The following is a 20,927-nucleotide window of genomic DNA, read 5'->3' as shown; positions in this document are numbered from 1 at the left end:
CAATTATGGCTAATGCAATCTTCCCATTGACTTTAGTGGGATTTGGATCAGGCCCCATAGGGAGCAGAATTCAGCCCCTTACTCCTTTCTCTCTCTTTTCCAGCTCATGTGTATGATCTATTACTCCACTTTCCTGTCCTGAATTTCCCTGGGACCCTTGTTCTCTTCATGGTGCAGCTTTGTTTCTTCCCCTTTTACTATGTGGCATATTGCTAACCAGACATGTTCTCACCAGGGCGCAGACGGCAAGATGCTAAAGGGCTGGAGCATTGCCATCTTCTGTGGTCTGCTGACACCTGCTTTAAACCAGCCTACACCAGCTCTCAGCCAGCCTGCGTCAGACGCTGTCCTCAGGGTTGGTAACGGCGTGATAGGTGATGGTAAGTCAATGGAACGTCGCCTTTGGGGTACAGATGGAAATAGGAATAAATAGCAGTCGTCGGAGGTGCTGAAGCTATTGTGCACACAAAAAGCAGTAAGGCCTGTTAGAGCAGGAAAATGTCTGGCAAGGGAAAAACCACCAGGCTTGTTTGGCAGCCAATATGTACGAAAATTAGACATGAGTGAAGTAGGCAGATATGTCCAAAAGCCTGGTTACATGTATCCTGGCTCACGTGCTCCTATGGGGAGGATAGTACCCAGCTGACCCACCCCAGCCATGGAGAGCAATGCGCAGTCAAGGGCTGCCCATGCGAGACCCGGCTGCCTCAGCCACTCGCCGCTCCCCAAGAGTTATCCAGTGGCAGCAATAGCTACCTGCTAAGCCTTTTCCTGTACCTGCTTTGAGGCTGGCCCCTACCAGGTGCAGGCCACGGGGATGCACACAGTGAGGCCACGCAGTTGGGACGCGTGCCAGGTGCATGATTATTGTTACTGTGCAAGAAATTATGTTCTGCTTATCCAGGCCGTAGGCCAATTCACCTTCTCTGCCTTTCTCAGAGAGGTCTTTCTGCTGCTGCCCATCCCCGTAGTGTCGACATGGTCCAGACTTCCCTTTGCTGACATGATGATGACAGCAATGAGGAATTCTAATGTGTTGTCAAAGCAATGGTTATAATCATGCTTACGGAGAATATTCAGAAGTCAGAACTAAAATTCATTAGTTGGCTTCATCCAGGGTTTGAGCTCAGGGGGATATAGGTGGCCTGACATCTCCCTTGTTAAAATAAAGCAGCCAGAGGGTACAAAAGAAGCCAGATTCCCATTTGTCGAATACTTACCTTGTGCAATGTTTCCAGCTGTCACAGGCTCGCTGATACAAGGCAATGCCCTCCAAGGCGCAGTCAGAGACGTGCCACTTGGCAGTGGAGGTCCAGAAGCAGGTGGAGGCCTGCTAGGAGGTCTCCTTGGTGGCGGTGGCGGTGGTGGCCCACTTGGGGGCTTACTTGGTGGAGGTGGCGGTGGAGGGGGGCTACTTAGCGGGGTTACTGGTGGTTTGCTTGGTGGAGGGGGTGGTGGTGGTGGGCTGCTTGGCGGGATTACAGGTGGCTTGCTTGGCGGAGGTGGTGGTGGAGGTCTCCTTGGCGGTGGTGGCAACGCTTATGGCGGAGGCCTACCTGTGGCTGGCGGTTACGTTCCTGGAGGGAGTCTCCCCGATGGTGCTGCTGGAGGATTGCTAGGAAAAGGAGGTCTGCTGGGTGATGGAGGTCTACTTGGTATCCTCGGGGAAGGAGGTTTGCTCAGCACCGTCCAGGGGCTCACAGGGTAAGGAACGCACTGCAAAGATCTCTGCACAGACATGGCAATGAGCCCGCTGCACTGTCACGGGCAGTCACGTAATACGGCTCAGGAGCAGTAGGTAAACTCTCGGAGGTTCAGAGTTGAAACCTCTCTGGCTTAGAAATTGGGCTGAAAATCCCAAAAGATTTCCACTGCTTCTGGAAGGGTCAAAAATACAGCAGTAACATCACATGTCCAATATTGTATATTGAAGAGCATCTCAGTACTTCTGTGACCCCTACCAGCCGAAGGCAGGAAGCAAATAGGCATGCACAAATGCAAGAGCTACATTGAACTACTGGGTATAATTTTTCTCTCCAGTTATCACCTGATCTGCAAGGTTTCCATGGTCATTTGAGAGACGTGTACATTGGGAGCCAGTTTTTGAGAGAATTTGGTTCCTTAAGGCTCTGTCTCCATTGTCACTTACATTCCTTCAGTGGAGGCATTTTAAAATTATTCTGATTACATGATTTTGCAATGCACCGAGGGCATCATTTAAAACCTTGTTTAACCTCTTGAGGTCCTTGTTTTAGAGAAAGTGCTAACGTAACCTAGAGCAATGTATCTTTAAACATTTTGGAAACAGTTATGCCTTAGATCAAATGATCTTTAAAGGATGTCAGAAGACACCATTTGTATGCTACATTTCTAAGTAGTTTCTTGAGACTCAGCCCCCCCCAGTCAGTTCACTTGCTCACGATCACTCTTTGCATCCCGCAGGTTGAGAATTGTGGAACTAACACTCCCCAAAGTATCTGTGAGGCTCCTACCAGGGATTGGAGTCCGCCTGGACTTATATACTAGAGTAGCAATCAATGGTAAGAGGTGAGTAGGATACTCTTTTGGAAGTGTCTCATTCACTCTGGACAGCTGGTAAAATCATCACCCACGCTGGGCATTCTCTAGCCCCTGACCCGGGGGTGGGGGAATCATTCCTGATGGAAGCGTCAGCTTTGAGGGCAGTCAAACACAAGTCACTGAATGACACAAGGGGCGCAGACTCTAACTCCTGTGAAGTGAAGTAGAAGCAGAGGGACGTGGGATGGGCGTTGATGCAGCAGGCAGGAGGAACCCTCAGACTCAGCCAGAGTTTGGCCTCAGAGTATGGGAGCAGCATACTCTGCCATGGCAACTTCATCACAATGTTAAGGACTGTGGGGGTGCACTCCCCGCTACCCTGGCCAGCTATCCTGGGGAGGAGGTGGGCCCATGGTGCTACCCTCACTCCCCATTTTAGTTAGCGAGCCCCTGTCTTTCCCATCGTAACCCAGCATTAACAGGTTTCAGTGTCTGTGCTCTGCATTGGGACTGCGTCCGTCCCTGTGCGAGGGTGAAAGGATGGAGGCTTCTGTGCAGCTGGACACAACCAAACCCTGTCTCAGGAGGCAGCCGCTGGTTGGGGAGAGAGTCCATCCGTCTCCACTTGGAGGAGACCCTTTGTCCTGACACTGCTCTCGTCGCCCTGTACAGCCTCCTAGGTTTGCTTGACATTGCCGTGGAAGTGAACATCACCTCAAAAGCCAGACTGACCATGGACGGCACAGGCTACCCCAAGCTGGTGGTTGAGAGCTGCGACACCCTTCTCAATGGTATTAAAATCAGACTCCTTAGAGGGTAGGTGTGAAAGGGATTTTAAACTGACCATAGTGCTGATGCTATTATGAACATGCACTGATGACCTTCAGGGCCATATCTTCTGAACTGCAAATGCAGCTGCATGTATTAAAATGTGTTTACATTTTTGTGCCTAATTTGCATGTGTGATAGTGGCCATTGTGGTAATTTGGGGGTTACTCAATATGCATTTACAGTACAGTGGTCATTACTGAAAAGTCGGCACTTACCAGAGTTACCGGAGGGTGGTGTGTGAGATGCTCCAGTTATTCCATAAGGAAATACGTCTATATGTCCTGTTCTGCTCTTGGATTCTTTTACCAGTGTGTGTGTTCTGAGATTCACAACATTTCACATACACAGCACAGTCCCCTCCTGGGACAAGGTAATTTCTTTTAAAGACGTGAATACTTTGAAAAGGTTAAACCATAGCCCATACAGCTCAGTGGCAAACCTCTCATTCGCTTCCATGGGATGAGAATTTGGTTCATCACAGCATTCAAAATCAAAACTTCCACGAAGCACTTAATTGCTTTATGCTGGTGTCTTATAGGCAGGGCTGTTACTTCCAGAGGTCCACACTGGTACTCAGCGGGTACTATTAATCCATAGTTCTGTTGTTCAACAAGATACTTTTATTCCTCAGCAACATTTTTCATCCTATCGTTTTATTTTTCTCAGCCTGCTCCCAGTTGTGGATAATTTATTGGCACGGGTCCTTAACAGACTGCTTCCCGAATTGGTAAGTCCAAAAAGAGAGTATGTGAGTGCTTCACGTAACTATAGCCATGCTCCAAAATGCCTTTTGAATGCTTTAAACAAGCACATATTTTAATCTTTCTCAAAAAATTATCCTCTGTTAGACAATCTGTGAGAAAAGCAAAGAGTATCCCTTTCCCAAACAGCTCGATTTGCTCCTTGATTCTCCTTCTGACTCCCTAATATTCACAGGGAAGGGAGAAGAGACTAAATCCCCAGTAGAAAGGGGTTCAGATCCAGACCCAGATTCAGATTTCATATGCCCTAGAGGTTAGATCCAGGGTTTTGGTTCAGCCCGTTATAAAGGCAGAAGCCATTACTAAAGTTTCAATCCTGATCTAGGCTTATATTCAAAACCCACCCTTCCTTTAAAGTTCAGGGTCTTTGGGGCCAGAGTTTTGGTTTGGGTCCAGCTCCAATTCTACACTAATGATGTATCAGAGAATCTACAAGGTCTGTTGAAAACATCCCTTCTTTGGAAAACTCTGAGCTTAGAGTGAGCCTGAAACACAAAGGGGCAGAGTTTCTGAGGAAGCAATGAGTGAGCCTGGGAAAACACGCACCGCAGCCCAAGTCGGTGACAGTTGTTCCACTGACTTCAGTGAAGCAGGATTAAGCCCACCATGCCTGGTGCCTACAAAGTCCCAGAAGTCTGTTAAGGGGATGTCTAGCTGCCTGTCTGCGCTTGCAGTGCTGGTTTGGGATGTCTGGCGATGCAGGATGGGCCACGCTCACATCCAGCGGGTGGATCAATTGTGCCTCCCTTTGAAATTCTGGGCCAGAGTACCTGAGTCAGTTTTACTCGAGCTGTTCATAACTCTTAATAATCTTCCTGGCTAGTTTAATGTCTGGGGGTGTGAATCCCTGTCCCCTTCTTCAGAGAACTCCAGGGCTTGGGATTCGAGGTTCCAGCTTTGGCCCATCTGTAATTAACGTGAACGGTGGCTTTCCTTGTACGGGGAAGGGAGTGTAGCAAGCTCTAGGGGCCAGATCCTCAGCTGATGCAAATCAGGCGAGCTCATTCACGCAGATTTACACCAGCTAAGGGTCTGGCCGCAGGCACTGCACTAAAGGGTTTTGATTTGTCCGTGACGCATTCCTATGCTGTTAGTTGCGTTTGCCAGTCTGACTTTGAGCGTGAGCCTGGCTCCTGGGAACGCCTCACCGAAGTGTTGACTCTTACAGCTGTGCCCAGTGGTCGATGTTGTCCTCGGCCTCGTCAATGATGAGCTGGGCCTTGTGAACTGTAAGTTTCTGGTGGTATCGTTGCTTCTCTTTCCCCAAGCGCTGAGTCCATTCCCCGTGTTTCCCTCGGGGCAATTCGGACAATACACAGACCCGAGGAGAAAATGAATCCTCAGGGCAAAAGGTGCTCATTAAGTCCATACCCTGCTCTGCACCTTGACATGAGACCTTCAAGGACCTCCGTTGCTCTGATCCTGCACACTATATATAGGGGGCAGGCCCATAGCTGAATGCCACCTCACACGGCGTAGTGCCTCCTGCATACACCCCCTTTCTGCCCCACAAATCCCTCCCTTTCCCTAGCCTTTCTCCACTAGCCAGAGAACCTCTGCACTCACCAAAGTGGGGGCACGACTTACCCTAAGATAATATCTGGAATTGTATCTGGATGTCCCCTTTCCAGAAGGTCCCGGTTTTTGTTCACTTTTGAGATGTGGATTTCTCTGGGTCTGGCTCCAGACTCTTCCAGTGCTGGGTGTGTGTTCAGGGCTGTTCTGGCTGGAGTCCTTCTCCACTTCCAGCAATGGAAAACACTGGTTGCCAGGAGCCCAGCCTCCATCCACAGTACTGCCTGGTACCAAGAACTATTCGGGGATTCTCAGCACAGTGTTTGAGTTGGCTGCTCAGAACACCTGGAAGTTCAGGGATGTTTGTGGGAGATAGTGGTGCAAGGAGGTAGGAGGTGCATCCAAACCCAAATTATGATCACTTGCTTTCTTTCTATTTCAATGCAGCCCTGGTTCCCCTGGGCGTACTGGGAAGCATCCAGTACACTGTATCAAGCCTTCCGCTAGTAACTGGCCAGTTTCTGGAAGTAGATTTAAATGTAAGTCCTGTTCTTGTCATTTGCACCCGAGGGCTGTGATGTTTCAGGTTGTTGCAGTGACGGATCCTCCTGCAGTTTGGGGGGCGTTTCCTAGGGGACCCCACCGGCCCCTGAGCAGTGAATTCACTGGAAGCTGTTCACTGTGTGAAAGGCTCCCATTGACAACGGTTTTAGGTGGTGCTCTCTGTGCTCTGATCCTCTTCCTATTGAAGCCATTGGAGAAAATTCCCATTGACTTTAATGGCTCAGGATCAGACCCTATATCACACCAGCTGTTAACACTCTCCTGTTTTTAATTAATAAAATTCTGGAGAGAGGACAGAACAGCTGCCTAATATATTCTGCTCCAGAGTTCGTTAAATGTGAAATTATTTCATGTCAGTTCCTAACCAAATGAACCTAAAGTTAGCATCAAACAAAAATACCATGTGCAACATTTCTGAAAGTTTGTAACTCTTTCTGCTGGGCTTTCAGACTGTAGTTGGCCGGATAGCAGGAGGCCTCATTGACTACCCACTGGGCAAACCAGAAGCTGTCCCCATGCCACCAATGCCACCGATGGCAGACACCGCCGCCTCCCAGCTTGGACTCTCTGTAAACTTCCTTGGCTCTGTAATATCTCTCCTGCAGAAGCAAGGGGCTCTGAACATAGACATCTCTGATGGAATGGTGAGTATCAAACCAGCCGCGTAGGGAGCACACTAACCTTTTTTAGCTGTTGAGTTAAGAAGAGATGATAGCCTAATGTGGGAGGACAGTGGGTATATAAAATCAGACCCAAATTGTAAGCCTTTAGCAGCAAATTATTGATCGCCAGGAATGCTGCTTACTCAGGCAGAGACATGGAAAATGCAGGGAGTCTGGTTAATGCTCCAGATGTGGTGTTAATGCAGCAAGGCAAGGGGTAGACACTGGTCACGGGGTGGATACGGTTCACTGCATTATTTCTTTTTTATTTGTCACAGTTTCCTGAGCTCCCTCCACTAACAACATCGACCCTTGGAGCCCTGGTTCCCGCGGTGAGTGAGCTCTATTGTTATATTTTACAACAAATACTCCGGTGATGGGGGCCATAAATGCACTTGGGGAAGAGATAGAGGGATCCACTTCCTTTTCCAGGCTTATTAAGGGCCTGATCCAAAGGCCACTGGAGTTAATGGCAGGAATCCCATTGACTTCAGTGGCCTTTAAATCAGACTCTAAAGTCTAAACACAGTGGGCTAGAGCTGGACTCATGAGATGGCCTCTTTGCACTGTTCTGGTGGTGCAATGGAGCTGCCCCGTCTGTCTTAACACGACAGTTACAGGCCCTGATCCGCAGGTCAGGAGATGATGCCCTAAGTTCAGCCACGGACTTCAATGGTTGATGCATTCACTATGCCTGATTCATCTCAGCATTACTCTGGGTTGAATCCATTTAAATCAATGGAGTTACACCTGGAGTAAAGCAATAACGAATCTGGCCACCTTATTCACAATTAACTGTATATATTGAAATTAATCTAGCTGCATTGCATGGAATTCCTGCTTACTCTGATTTCATAATACAGCCTGGCCTACGTGTTACAATCCTACTCACTGTAACTCCACACCTATGCTCTTGAATTTCCACAGGTTTACCAGAAGTTCCCCGAGCCACAGCCTCTGGTGCTGAAAGTTACAGTCCCTGAAACTCCCAGAGTGACCTTGAAAAAAAATCAAGGCTTGATACAACTCACTGCTACCACGGAAGTGTTGGTTTCCCAGCCCAATGGTACCCAACAGTCCCTCTGTGTTCTAAATATTGTACGTATTGAAAACTCGCCACAGTGCAAATACTGAAACTCCCTCTGCAGTCACACGAGTTCTGTCAGTGGACTGTTGCTTCAGGGTCAAATCCGCTGCTCTCATTCCTCTGCAATGGGATGCACAAATGGAGGGCACGCACATCTCTGCTCTACACTTGAGATGAGTGGCTGCTTTCAACCACCCTGAGTGAAGGCAGGAAAAAGCCAGCTTCTGAGACTGACTGGCTTTTGTTTTCTAATTGCAGGATGCTGCTTTGTTGGCCCAGTTTTCTGTTGAAAACAACAAACTGAAGATCAATGTCAGTCTTGACAAGTACGAAGTCTTTTTCTCATGTCTTAGCCTTAGTTCATTGTTCAGGAATGACACTGGGTGGGAGGGAGAGGAAAGAGGATCCTGTGTGTTAATTCACACAGCACCTTCTTAGAGCTGTGCACGTTTGGAAGTTGCTGGTAAAATTAAATTCACTTGACTCTTTTCCTTTCTCTGCAGGACTCATCTCTCCTTGGCTTCCTCCTCCGTTGGCAAATTTGATGTAAGAGCATAGGTTACTTCAGCACTGCGTGCAATCCACTGAAGGAAGCCAAGTGCTAACCAATAGTGGCTCTGGCAATACAAGGGTTGATTAGAATGTAAAATCTGTGTCAGTTTTATACCATATATTCTATTGCCTCTGGAGATGGAGTTATTTCATGGGATGATCCAAGGGCAATCTTCACGCAAATACTTTAAATTACCGTTTGTAAGACGTGGGTAAGATAAATGTGTGATTAACATTGGGATATATTGGGACTGTGGTGAGTGGGGCAGTAATTACCTTTATTTAATTCATTCACTGCTATTTCTGAAGACTTTTGGTCACTAAAAGTGCTTACATTAATTCCACAATGAAAAGTGTTCTGTATTCACAGTGTTTGCTCTGTAGGCTTAAGGTCTTCACCTCGTTTTCCATCTCTCTTTCATTCTTTAGAGAAGAGGGGTGATTTGAGCTCCATAAGTTGTGCTAAAAACATCTCATTAGCTTCCCCAGCCCTGGGGGAGACACATCACGCTCTAATGGAGAGGACAGAAGGAAAATTCAGGCGCAATCACAGGATTTTCATTTCTTAACTTAACTAAAGATAAAGTTTGTTTGGCTTCCGGAGAAGGTTAATTGCAAAGAATCACTTAGCGCTACCTGCCAATTGATCTAAGGAATGGCATTAATTTCAGATTAAACAATGGCTCCAGAAGCCATGGAAAGGTGCAGCATTCTGATTCTGAATCTGCAGCACAAATAAGGGACTGAGCTACAGGACGTTGACTCCGGAGTAGGCATTGGGCCAGACTCTGTTGTAGTTAAATCTAGAAGAGACGCATTGACGCCATGTATCTGAAATCTGAATCCTGGTCCATCGTTTAATGACTAACCATCTCCGTTAAATCACTTCTGTCCCTGATGCAGGTCTCACTTTGGGAGTTGTTCGTTGGCAAGATTTTTGACGTTGCCTTCCTGCCAGCAGTGAACAGTAAGGATGGCTTTATTTTTCATTCAGATGCTCATTTGCACCAGACTGTACACAATATAATGGTTTTTATATTTTCAATCTATGTTAGCTGCACACAGTAGAACCTACTGGAGCTAATTTGTGCTAAAGATGGTGAGACGCATGGCAGATGATTGAATTTTGTCAGTGGAGGAATAAACACAATAATAAAACAAAGCAGACATACTGCATTGCAGAATTGACTTTGTGCATCTATTTGGATGACTGCTATCTCATAGTGTGCTAGAAAAAGGAGTGTAATATATTTTGCAAAAGCAATGAAGTCTTGGTGACATGACTCACAACAGAACTCTGCTTGCAGTGATCTGAATGAATGGAGAGTTAATTAAAAAAAACATAGTAAGGGTAATTGCAACTGACTGAGCTGAGAACAGATAGGGAAATTAAACAATGACTCCAATTTCTGTTAGCCTGGAAAGCTAAGTCTGATTCCTGTTCTTCTCTGCAGGTGTGTTAGGAGGAGGCATTCCTCTCCCCAGACTGATGAACATCGACTTTAGTAATGCTGATATTGATGTCATTGAAGTAAGTGTTTTGACAAGGCAGTATTTTCCTGCCCCATCTCATTAGTCCTGCTTTCCCCTAGATTCTCAGAATAGTTCACTACAAGAAAGACTGTGTTTGTTATTTGAAAAGAAAAAGTTTCAATATGGCCCAACTTTGGAGCAGGGACAATGCAATTTTTCAAAAGTAACATCTCTCTTAACTGGCTGGATTCTCTGCTCAACATGAGCAGGACACAGAGTTCTTACAGGGACCCACATAACTGGCCTTAATGGGATCCACGGTGTCAGGTCTTCCCAGTCAGTCTTGCTGCAACGCCCTGAAAGTTCATTACAGTGGATTCCACTGACAGGAATATCAGGCAAAGGAATAGACTCGGGTATTAAAAAAACCAACAAATGTTGTTTACTTGTTTGTGTAAGGAATTGAGCTAAACACTTTTGATTATTTGTTTGTTAGGATCTTCTTGTGTTATCAGCATGAGTCAGTGAAGCCAGATTGAGAGTCCCCTATGTTTTCTCTCTCCCACCTGAAAAACAAACTGGCTCTGGCTTGACTGCAGAGGCCTGAACAATGTTTCTCTTCATACCTGGAATATTGAAACAAGACCTTGGCCCTTTCCATAAACCAAGTACCGCCAGTTGCTACTTTGATTAAAGCCTAGACTTAGTGGAATCAACATGTACCTGGTTCGCTTCAGATAATTAACATGTGGAATATTCTTTACTGTGGTTTGATAGTTTTAGGGGAGTTTGGGAAATGCTTATATATTTTGTAATTGTTGTGTGACTGTTTTAATAAAAGATTCAGATTTCTCTGCAAGCAGAGCAGTGCTTTTCGAGTCTCTAGAGCTGCTAAAGTATTCTTCTCTTTTATAACCTCTGTACCACGAAGGATTTGATTACGTATACTCTGAGGGCAATTAGCAAAGTGATCAAAATGCTACATAACAGCGTTTTAGAATGTGTTCTGAGAACTCCAGTGTTTCGCCAAACACTGGGCATGTCTATCAAATAACCGGAACAAGGCAAAACAGTGGAATGATCTGCCGAGTGCTGCGGTTCATTGCACCTGCCCTTTTCAAGAGCCTTGTTCAAAGCTTTGGGCCCCAAGGCATTTTAATTGATCCAAAATCTACAGCAGGAGGAATTACCCCTGCAAAGGGCCTGTATTAGTGTTATCATTAGTTTGGTTTCAGAGTAACAGCCGTGTTAGTCTGTATTCGCAAAAAGAAGAGGAGGACTTGTGGCACCTTAGAGACTAACCAATTTATTTGAGCATGAGCTTTCGTGAGCTACAGCTGAGCTGTAGCTCACGAAAGCTCATGCTCAAATAAATTGGTTAGTCTCTAAGGTGCCACAAGTCCTCCTTTTCTTTTTATCATTAGTTTGGTAACTTACTTTGGAACAAGAGAGAACACAAGACCAATGCCCCCTCCTAGTCACACACGGAACGACAGAAACTCACCAAAATCATTATTGTTCACTTAATGTAAAATCCACTCTTCAAAACTTTGTGAGGTACCCAAAGTTCTGCCAGGTTTCGGGCATGTGCTTGCCACAGAGAGGCAAGGTTGCAGCTGACTTGTTTCTGGAAGGACTTGCCAAGCCAGTGATTTGATGCTTGTTACTGCATGCATTACTTCACTTATTTATGCAGTTAATCTTCCTTCAGGTAGGCTGCCTAATTCCAGCTACTAATCTTTTGCTAATTCCCCTAATGTTTTAAAATCACTAATTTGGCACTAATAGTGAAGAAGGAGGTTCTGGGAAGTTGTGGTTTTTGTGTTCCAGGAGCAGAAAAGAGGGCAGAAAGCAGGGAGAGCCAGAGGGGACGAGTTCAAAGAAAACCTTGGCAGATTTCAAATGACTTTAAAATCCTCTCGCGATGGCTGCAGATGTGCCCACGAGTCCCCACAGAGATGGGCCCATTGGCCCTGTCTACCAGTAAATTGGAGAGGGATCCCTGAAGGGAGTTCCTGACCTAGGTGATGCACCCCTCCCCCACTGCAGGTTTTCACATCTTTCTCGTCCTCCAGATGTCGATGAAGCTGCAATGGCGCCAGGTTGGATCCCAATGGTGCTCTGCTTCATGTCCTGCCAGCTCTCCCTTCTGCCCCCCATCATCCCACCTGGCCAGCTGACTCGGAGCTGAGTGCCTGGGAGCCCTGGCTCCTAAGCTCCTGGGCTTCGGCAGCTCCCGTGGCGGGGTGCTACAGGGCAGCGCTCCCAGAGTTTCCTGACTCGTGGCTCTCTGGTGGGATGATGGGCAGCTGGGAGTGCTGGCTCCCAGCCCTTGGTATAACGATGCCAGGCTGGAACTGTGTCTGAAAACATTTCCAAGGAAGGTTACAAGCCCCCTGGCACACGGGGCGCAGCCGGAGCTGTTTCTCTGGGAGGAGCAGAGAATGGCATGTTTTTCAAAGCTGTAACCTCCCTGAATGTCAGAGTGCAGGGCGTCCGGTAGCTACACTCTAGGCCAGATATGCAAGCCTAGAGCAGCCAGCTCCTTTGCATGACTGTGTCTGTACGGGACCCCCCAAAAAGGGGGATGCGTTTAGTCCATCACCTTTATGTGACAAAAGCAGGTAGCATTCAATATTGCTAGAGATTCCCCTGTAGGATTCAGCCTTTTTACTTGGTAAATGCTAGTACCAAAAACCAGCTGCTGGTGCGTGTCAGGGGCGGGATTCTAGAGCACTTCCTCCCAAGCCTCAGCCAAAGGAAGTCAAAGCTAAATGTGCAGCGATTAATGACTATAAACTCTAAGGGAAAAGTGCTATGTTTGCTTATACAGTGTAAATCCCAATAAAGCCTGGGCAGGTCAGCGGGACTCAGAATGGACTAAGGAGCCTTTGACTTTGACAAAGTCAAAGGATTTGACCCAGATCCGTTGTTAACTGAAGCGGGTGTCGGGCACTTTATTGTATGTGCAAGGAGCTGGTGGGTCTCAGTGCAGTGTCTAGTGGACAGATCTCGTTAGCCCAAAGCAGCATGGGCTAGCATGCTCCGTTTGCTCTGCTGCTGAGCACTGGAGAGCCTGTGGGTCGAAGGGTTCAGCCTCTCGCACTATCCATGCAGCACCTGGCCCAGCGGGCCACGTAATTAATGAACAAACAATGCTAATAATGACAAGCTATGAAAAAATCTTCAGTCCCTCAGGAACATTAGGGCGTCTGAGCAGTTCCAGGTGTGCGGGTCATTTCCAGCCTGACTCTAGTTAGTTGTCATGGCCTCCCTGAGTGTTGATTTCTGCTAATGGCACATCATCCGTTCCATGCATGTGTAAAACAATAGTGACACCTGCTAGCCATCCAGCAGCATTGCGAGTGGAGCTAAAAGCTATTTGATTCCCAATAGCTGCTGTGTAGTTGGGTCTATTTGTGCAAAGAAGCTTATGTATTGACAACTGCACTGTGCTTTATTTAAACAGCTGGGATTCTTCATAGGTCAGCAAGAAACGCCACACGAGGAGTGGGCATGTTAGAGACCTGCTCAAAGTAAATGCAAAAACAGGGGGGTGCAGGCTCAGATGTTTTGGTCATGCAACACAGGTGCTGGAACTAGGGGTGCTGGGGGGCTGCTGCACCCCCGGCTTGATGTGGTTCCATCACATGCACGGTTTACAGTCTGGTTCAATGGCTCTCAGCCCCCCCCCCCGTACACACTGTTCCAGCAGCCCTGCGTGGCAACGGTGTGGGTAAGTGAGTCTAGAAGATCTAGACTGAAGGAAGAAGACAGAGATGCCCAACCAAGAAGATGTGGTGGGATGTCATAAAAGAAGACCTGTTAGCCTGTGGTTGATAGAGGATATGACATTGAAAAGAGCCCCATGGAGGGATAGGATTCATTGAGTGGGATGCTATTTGATGGGATTAATGTGAAGAAGAAGAAGAAGAAGAAGAAGAGATGTTCAATATCTGAGAATCAAGGGCTTAGCATCTTTGGGTGCTGAAGGTGTTTTGTTTCTACAAGCAGGTGTGCAGGCTACTTTAATTGGCACAGTTTGGACTGGCTTGTTCAAGATCTACAGCAGGAGGCTGGTAGTTATTGGTTAACTGCACCCAGGTACAATTGGCGTTATGGAGCCCTGGCACCCACTGCACACTTGCCCAAGTTCTGTACTTCTGGTTTGGGTTTTTCAGTGTTGCTCATCACCAGGCGATTCGAACTCCCGTTTGTAGCGCCGGTTGATATTTTGGTCAAAGAAAAGTGGTGTTTGTTTCTTTGTTGTCAAAACCAATTTGTTTTTACACTGTATTTTTGGGGAGAACCTTCAGGCCATCACGGAGGATCCAAACCCCTCAACGTTTTGTCGGAATTTAGTTTTTGTTTTCATCAAAAATGTCTATGGAAAAAAACAAATAGTTTCTCAGCAAGCTCTGCTAATCTGCCCGCCTGGGGCATTGCACAGTTTCTGTATTTAATAATCTGGGCTCCCTATTTGCTATTTCATTCAAATGGAAACTGCTGTGTCTGCCTTCGTGGTCTGCCTATGGTGCCAGCCAGGACTGCTGTGGTCAGTGTTACTGCACCCGGAATGGCGTGCTGATATTAGCCCTGAGCACTAGTATCCCAGTGTGCCATACCAAGCCACGGCCCTCTGCCGTTAGCCTCCCTGCAAGTCTCCCCCCACCTCCATCTCCTGTAAGAGGGGCAGCCATCCCCTGTCTTCCCATACACACTCCTGCTGCTTGACAGTAGTCCAGCGTCTTCCACCAGCACTAAATCCACACCACGTTTTCAAAGCTGAGGTGTTCGGCCAATTAGCCACAAATACACAAAGTAGCTAATGAGATATTTTGCATCAAATTTCACATATGGAGCTGTAGAAAACTTGCCAGCTATGCACTGAGACCAGTTTTTGTTGTGGTGTAGCTCTGTTAACGCAATGGCCTTGCTCCTGATCTACACCAATGATCAGAGGGGAGTTGGGCCTAATGATCTTCAGAGCAGCTTCAGTCTGCAGTGTTTAAAACAAGAGCATGTGGGCATGCTAAGGAGTAAATACGATTTTGGGGAGCCCTCTGGCTACTATGGAAAGTTGTAGTCTAAAGTCCCATTGTTCGATAGCTCTGTCAGAGTAGAGGCTGTTCTGCCCAATGCTTCATTAGCTGTTTATCCAAATACCACTTGACTGATGTTGTAGCAGCCAGGCAACGTACTAACAAACTTCAACAGGACTTTATTTTTAAAGTGGAAACCTCTTTACCAAGCTGCTGCTGCACCCTCGGTAGCTCTCACTCCACCTCCTCAACTTCCTGCCCCCTTCCTGTTTCCTGTCCTTTCAGACTCTCAACAGCCAGTGCTCCCAGTTCTAATAATTACAAGCAGCATCTAAACACCACATTCCCTCCTCTCTTAAGAAACTCTCCTAATTAAAATAAACGTTGTTCTAACCACAGGAACAAATATGAAACAAGACACTATACTGTTGGCAGAATTATTACACTGAAAACACTGTAGACACTACATAACACAGTCTCCAGTCCAGGCAGGTGGTCGTCTGGGTCTGACAGGCCGTCTCTCAAGCCCCGGTTCCAGTGCAATGTCTTGTTGTGTTGATACTACGGTGAAGTCATCCAATACAGTCTGGGTGTTCGCATAATCTCCTCTTGGTGCATAGGCAGGTGCAAGATAAGAAACATTCCATACCCACCCATCAGAAAGTCGATAGGTGTAAGGTCCCTTCTTCTCTTTGATTTTAAGAGGAGCTGTGAATTTATGGTCCCCTTTGCTGAAAATTCCAGGTTTTCGTATTCTAATGAAGTATTTCCAAACACGATAATATCATCCAGATAGCACTGAACTCCATGTTGATTCTTCAGAATTAATGACATCATTTTTGGAAGGCACTTGGGGCAGATGCAAGACCATATGGAACACGTTTAAAACGAAATAGTCCCTCGTGTAATAAATGCTGTGAGGTCTCTGCTATCTTCATGCAACGTAACCTGGTAGTATGCCATCTGCAAATCAAGAGTAGAAAACATCTTTGCTCCATGGAGTTCTGCAAATACTTCTTCTATGTGAGGAAGAGGATGGCTGTCAATCGCAATAGCTTTATTTGGCTCCCTTAAGTCCACACAAAGGCGAAGGCCTCCACCCTTCTTCTGCATCACTATTATAGGTGAAACCCATTCCGAGGAGTCAATCTCTTCAATAATGTCCTTTTGAACAAGTTTTCTAAGTTCCTCTGAAACAGTTTCCCTGACTGAAAATGGTAAGCGCCGTAACTTCTGTGGTACAGGCATCACATTATTCCGCATTTTAACTTTATGCAGAAACCCATAAGCACAGCCGAGTTTCTCCTCAACCTGGTGTTGGGTCCCAGCTGAAACTGGTGTGTGTTCCGCAAGAGTGCTTTGCTGAGGAAGATCAATTTGTTCATTAACTACCCTGAGATTTAAAGCAGCCAATAAATCTCTGCCAAGGATAGGAGTGCCTTTGTGAACAATGTAGAACTCTGCAGTTACACAGCAATCACCAAAAGTAACTACTGGTGGCAGGTAGCCATGTACTGGAACACGGTTTTTCAAATAGCACACCAAGTGAAGTTTGGGTTCAGTAAGAGGCACATCTTTAAAGTAATGCAGATAGATGGAATCAGGTAGTATAGATACTACTGAGCCAGTGTCCAACATTAGCTGAATAGAGTGTGATTTGCCAGAGGGTATGGCGGAAATGTTTACCATGAACTTTATTTGTTCTGGAATATGTGCAGTAGTGATTTTGTCCACGCCCAGCACAGTAACATCTAGTATTCTAACTGCATGCACCTATTGATTGAACTGGCTGCTGCAACATACGTTAGCAAAATGCCCAATCTTTTTGCAATGATTGTACTGAGCTACTTTTGCCGGACATCCTGTGTAGCTTGCAAGGTGTTGTGGGGATCCACAGTGAAAGCATGCTTTTACTGTATTTTGAATTTGCTGAGTCAGTGGTTTTCCATTAGTTTTCCTCTTGTAATCGTTTGTCTGCAGCGATAATGAACTTTTCTGCAAAGGAGTCACAGCCTGGACTGTGCCTCCTGTATCCATGCTCATTATTTTGGCTTCAGCTGTAGCTGACTCGATCTGGGTAGCAATGGTTATTGCTTTTTCTAGTGTAAGTTGTGGTTCTAGAAGTAAGCGTTCTCTTACACGAAGCATGGTTGTTTTCTCAATGAGCTGGTCTCTAATAATCTCATCTGCCATGTTCCCAAAGTCACAAGTTACAATCAGACTCCTCAGGGAAGCAATATACTGCATTATAGTCTCCCCTGTTTTCTGCTCACGCTGGCAAAATCTGTAGCGATTAGCTACTACGTTCACTTTTGGCACAAAAAAGTTCTTTAATGCAGTGAGTGCAGTCTCATATTTATCATCTGCAAGGGGAAAAGTGTAAAATATATGCTGCCCTTCTGCTCCAAGGCAGTGGATTAGCAGAGCACGCTTTCTTACTTCAGAAATCTCTGTAGTACTGATTGCAAGCAGATAAGTCTCACACATATGGATCCAGGCAGTAAAAGCAATTGGAGGCTCACCTGGACTTTGCAGAAAGGGTGCAGATGGGTTCAGAGGCAGAAGATCCATCCTTGTCGCCAGAATGTTGTAGCAGCCAGGCAAGGTACTAACAAACTTCAACAGGACTTTAAAAATAAAGTGGAAACCTCTTTACCAAGCTGCTGCTGCACCCTCGGTAGCTCTCACTCTGCCTCCTCAACTTCCCGCCTCCTTCCTGTTTCCTGTCCTTCCAGACTCCCAACAGCCAGTGCTCCCAGTTCTAATAATTACAAGCAGCATCTAAACACCACAACTGAATAAATGAAAAAAGCAAGAACAGCATTTCACTTCCTCCTCAAAACCCCTTCCAACATGTGCATGACACCTGGCTCTGTATTGAGCTTTTCTTCCACAGATGTCACAGCACTTTACAGGTGGAGTAGGTTGGAAAACAGAATTTCTGTTATGCCAGATATTCCTGTGTTACGAAATGTGTTTCTGTCCTGAATCAGGACAAAAAGCTGAAATCTCAAAGTATCTCACTGAGCGAAATGTTCCAAAATATTTTTATTCAGAACCATGAAAATGAGCTTATTGAACCAAAACATTTTGATGTCAGAATATTATAAATAAAAATAGATCATATTAAATGAAAAAGTTGAAATGAAACCAAGTGAGAAAGTGGAAACGAAATACTCCATTTCCATGTCAAATCAGTTAGACGTGCTTCTGTTGACAATTTTGTCAATACTGGCACAATTCTGTAAAACATGTTGCTTTTGACAAACAGCCTTTCTCTGACAGAAAACTGTTCCGGCGAAAGTTTTCCCACTCACTCTGTTTACAATGGAGGAAAGTATCATTAGCCCTACTTTACAGATGGGGAAACTGAGACACAGATATTGGAAATGACTTGCCCAAGGTCACCCAGCAGGGCTGTAGCAGAGCCAGGTCGCCCCAGTCTCATCTGATGTGCTAGCCACTCGACCACACTGTCCAACGCACACTGACGTATGCACCCCTGTGTCATGCATTAACACACGTCTGGCTGAGTGTGTTTCATGCCATCGTTTGTTATTTCACCCCCTTCATAGAATCATAGAATATCAGGGTTGGAAGGGACCTCAGGAGGTCATCTAGTCCAATCCCCTGCTCAAAGGAGGACCAATCCCCAACTAAATCATCCCAGCCAGGGCTTTGTCAATCTGGGCCTTAAAAACCTCTAAGGAAGGAGATTCCACCAGCTCCCTAGGTAACGCATTCCAGTGCTTCACCACCCTCCTAGTGAAAATGTTTTTTCTAATAGCCAACCTAAACCTCCCCACTGCAACTTGAGACCATTACTCCTCGTTCTGTCATCTGCTACCACTGAGAACAGTCTAGATCCATCCTCTCTGGAACCCCCTTTCAGGTAGTTGAAAGCAACTATCAAATCCCCCCTCATTCTTCTCTTTCGCAGACTAAACAATCCCAGTTCCCTCAGCCTCTCCTCATAAACCATGTGCTCCAGCCCCCTAATCATTTTTGTTGCCCTCCGCTGGACTCTTTCCAATTTTTCCACATCCTTCTTGTAGTGTGGGGCCCAAAACTGGACACAGTACTCCAGATGAGGCCTCACCAATGCCGAATAGAGGGGAACAATCATGTTCCTCGATCCTACTAATGCAGCCCAAAATGCCGTTAGCCTTCTTCAAAGGCAGGCCGTTTGGTTTGCCGACGATGACCGTACAGAGCAAAACCTATGGGGAACGTGTTGCACCAGGGCTCAGTGTTGGCACAAAGCCACGGGCCTGCGGCGTGGTGATGGGGTCTTGGAGGCACATGCTGGGTCAGCGTGAGCTGCTGGTGGCACAGGGCCGCCATGTGTCATTTTGGGTGCCTGCCCTGTCCCGCATTCCCCCATGGCCACGGGAGCCTCACGCGGTGCAGGACGGCAGCAGGCAGTCGCCGCTGTCCCTGCTGGCTGCGTCGGGCTGCGGGGGCATGTGCGGAGCAGGAGCCGGCTACCCCCTGGATCCCAGCCAGGAAGCTGCAGCCAGCAGGAGGCACAGCAGCAGTCGCTGGAGAAGGGTGCTACCAGGTGCCAGGCCCCGTGCTGTCCCCAGGCTCCCTCACCCCCACCCAGCCAGCAGCAGTAGGCTATCACCTTTCATAAATGCCCAGTACCTCCTGCAACCGCAGCTCCCAGCTCCTGCAGTACCTCCTACCCCCAGGTGTGCCAGTTACCCCCTGCTTCCCAGAGCTCACCCACCCCTGAGGAGCCCCCTGCCCCCCCAGACTGTTCCATCCCAGCACCCAGCAATTCCTCAGCCTCCCCCACCCATCTGCTTCAGACACCCCAGAGCCCACCCTTCTCTCCCGCACTCACCTCTCCTCCTTGGTCACAGCAGCTAGGGGCCGTGCAGTGCCAGAGCCTGCCCCCACCGCTGCTTGGGGCTGGGTTTGTGGATCACAAGCAGAAGTTTATGGTCTCTATGAACATGCAAATTGGAACATTACATAATTTGTCTTAAGATGTCGCACACCAATGCTGGGCAGCTGTGGTGCTATTGCCCCGCACACAAGCTGCAGGGACCAATGTGCCAGCCCTTGAAAGGGCAGAGGGTGCTCGCAAGACCCTCCAGGGGACAGCTCTGCCAGCTGACGTGGGGGGAGACAGGACCATGGCCCCACCCCCTTCCCATTCTTCCCTTGCTGGCTGAGCAGCTGTGCTAGGAAAAGTGCAGGGATTGCCACCCTACCCAGAGCCCACTCAGCGACACAAGGGGCAGCCGCCTTTCAATGGCTCTGCGGCTGGGCACCCAGGCAGGGCCAGGAGCAATGGAGCCATAAGTGTCTCTTATGTTGAGTTTACAGATCACGCTCTGCAGGGGGACAGCAGGGGGACAATTTACGTTTATCTGAAAGGTAAATTGTTCCAGGCCTTTGGTAGACCCAACAGTGTACCCAGGCTCCAAGGGTGCGCTCTCGCTCTGAGTTGATCTACGCAGCCCTTGGCTTGCTAGGAGCCCCCTGCGAACACCAGCGCCTTGGGGCATGCTGCACGGTAGAGCTGGCGGCCACTGGAAGACTCTGCTCATAAGCCCATGAACGGACGGCACGTGGCTAGACACGGGCATTTACAGCTGTAATATCAGTTGATTCGCCCCGGGGTCAGAGATGGCAATCGGCGGCTTTGTGGATCCCTACGGGAGCTGGACCCCAGCGGGGAATCCAGCCACAGAAAGCAGGCGATTATTTTTATCCCTGTATCCTTCCCCCCAGGACAGCTGGGGTTCAAATAGCCTCTGACGGCTGGGCTCTCATGGAAATGAAAATGGCTCCCCCCTGCAGCACTTTCTTTGGCCTTCCAGTCCTTAGCATCATGGGCGCCAGGTTTGTATAATTTTTGGGGGTGCCCAGAACAAGTCCAGCAGAGCTATCCGGTCCATAGGATGGA

At 47.4% G+C, this 20,927-nt stretch overlaps 1 protein-coding gene across 1 annotated transcript; it reads left to right on the top strand.

The window, feature by feature from the left end:
* Positions 1–250: 250 nt before the first annotated feature.
* LOC141997645 (BPI fold-containing family B member 4-like) lies at positions 251–10,535 on the top strand. The gene is made up of 16 exons (XM_074970072.1): positions 251–380; positions 1,485–1,532; positions 1,611–1,704; positions 2,443–2,547; positions 3,193–3,336; positions 4,018–4,078; positions 5,281–5,341; positions 6,075–6,166; positions 6,641–6,835; positions 7,132–7,185; positions 7,781–7,951; positions 8,199–8,266; positions 8,444–8,486; positions 9,396–9,459; positions 9,947–10,023; positions 10,462–10,535. Exons 1-16 carry the CDS (start codon positions 251–253, stop codon positions 10,483–10,485), a joined length of 1,431 nt encoding a protein of 476 aa, XP_074826173.1. The 3' UTR covers positions 10,486–10,535.
* The last annotated feature ends 10,392 nt before the right edge of the window (positions 10,536–20,927 follow it).

This window comes from Natator depressus, chromosome 13 (assembly GCF_965152275.1).
Source record: "Natator depressus isolate rNatDep1 chromosome 13, rNatDep2.hap1, whole genome shotgun sequence".
NCBI classification, from domain to species: domain Eukaryota; kingdom Metazoa; phylum Chordata; order Testudines; family Cheloniidae; genus Natator; species Natator depressus.
The sequence above is the reverse complement of the archived record's forward strand: the minus strand, read 5'-3'. Positions and strand labels throughout refer to the sequence as shown.

Coding starts and splice junctions, on each gene's coding strand:
- LOC141997645 (XM_074970072.1), top strand. CDS start 251: ATGCTAAAGGGCTGGAGCATTGCCATCTTCTGTGGTCTGCTGACACCT. Junction 381..1,484: donor TAACGGCGTGATAGGTGATG/GTAAGTCAATGG, acceptor GCGGGATTACAG/GTGGCTTGCTTGGCGGAGGT. Junction 1,533..1,610: donor AGGTCTCCTTGGCGGTGGTG/GCAACGCTTATG, acceptor GTGCTGCTGGAG/GATTGCTAGGAAAAGGAGGT.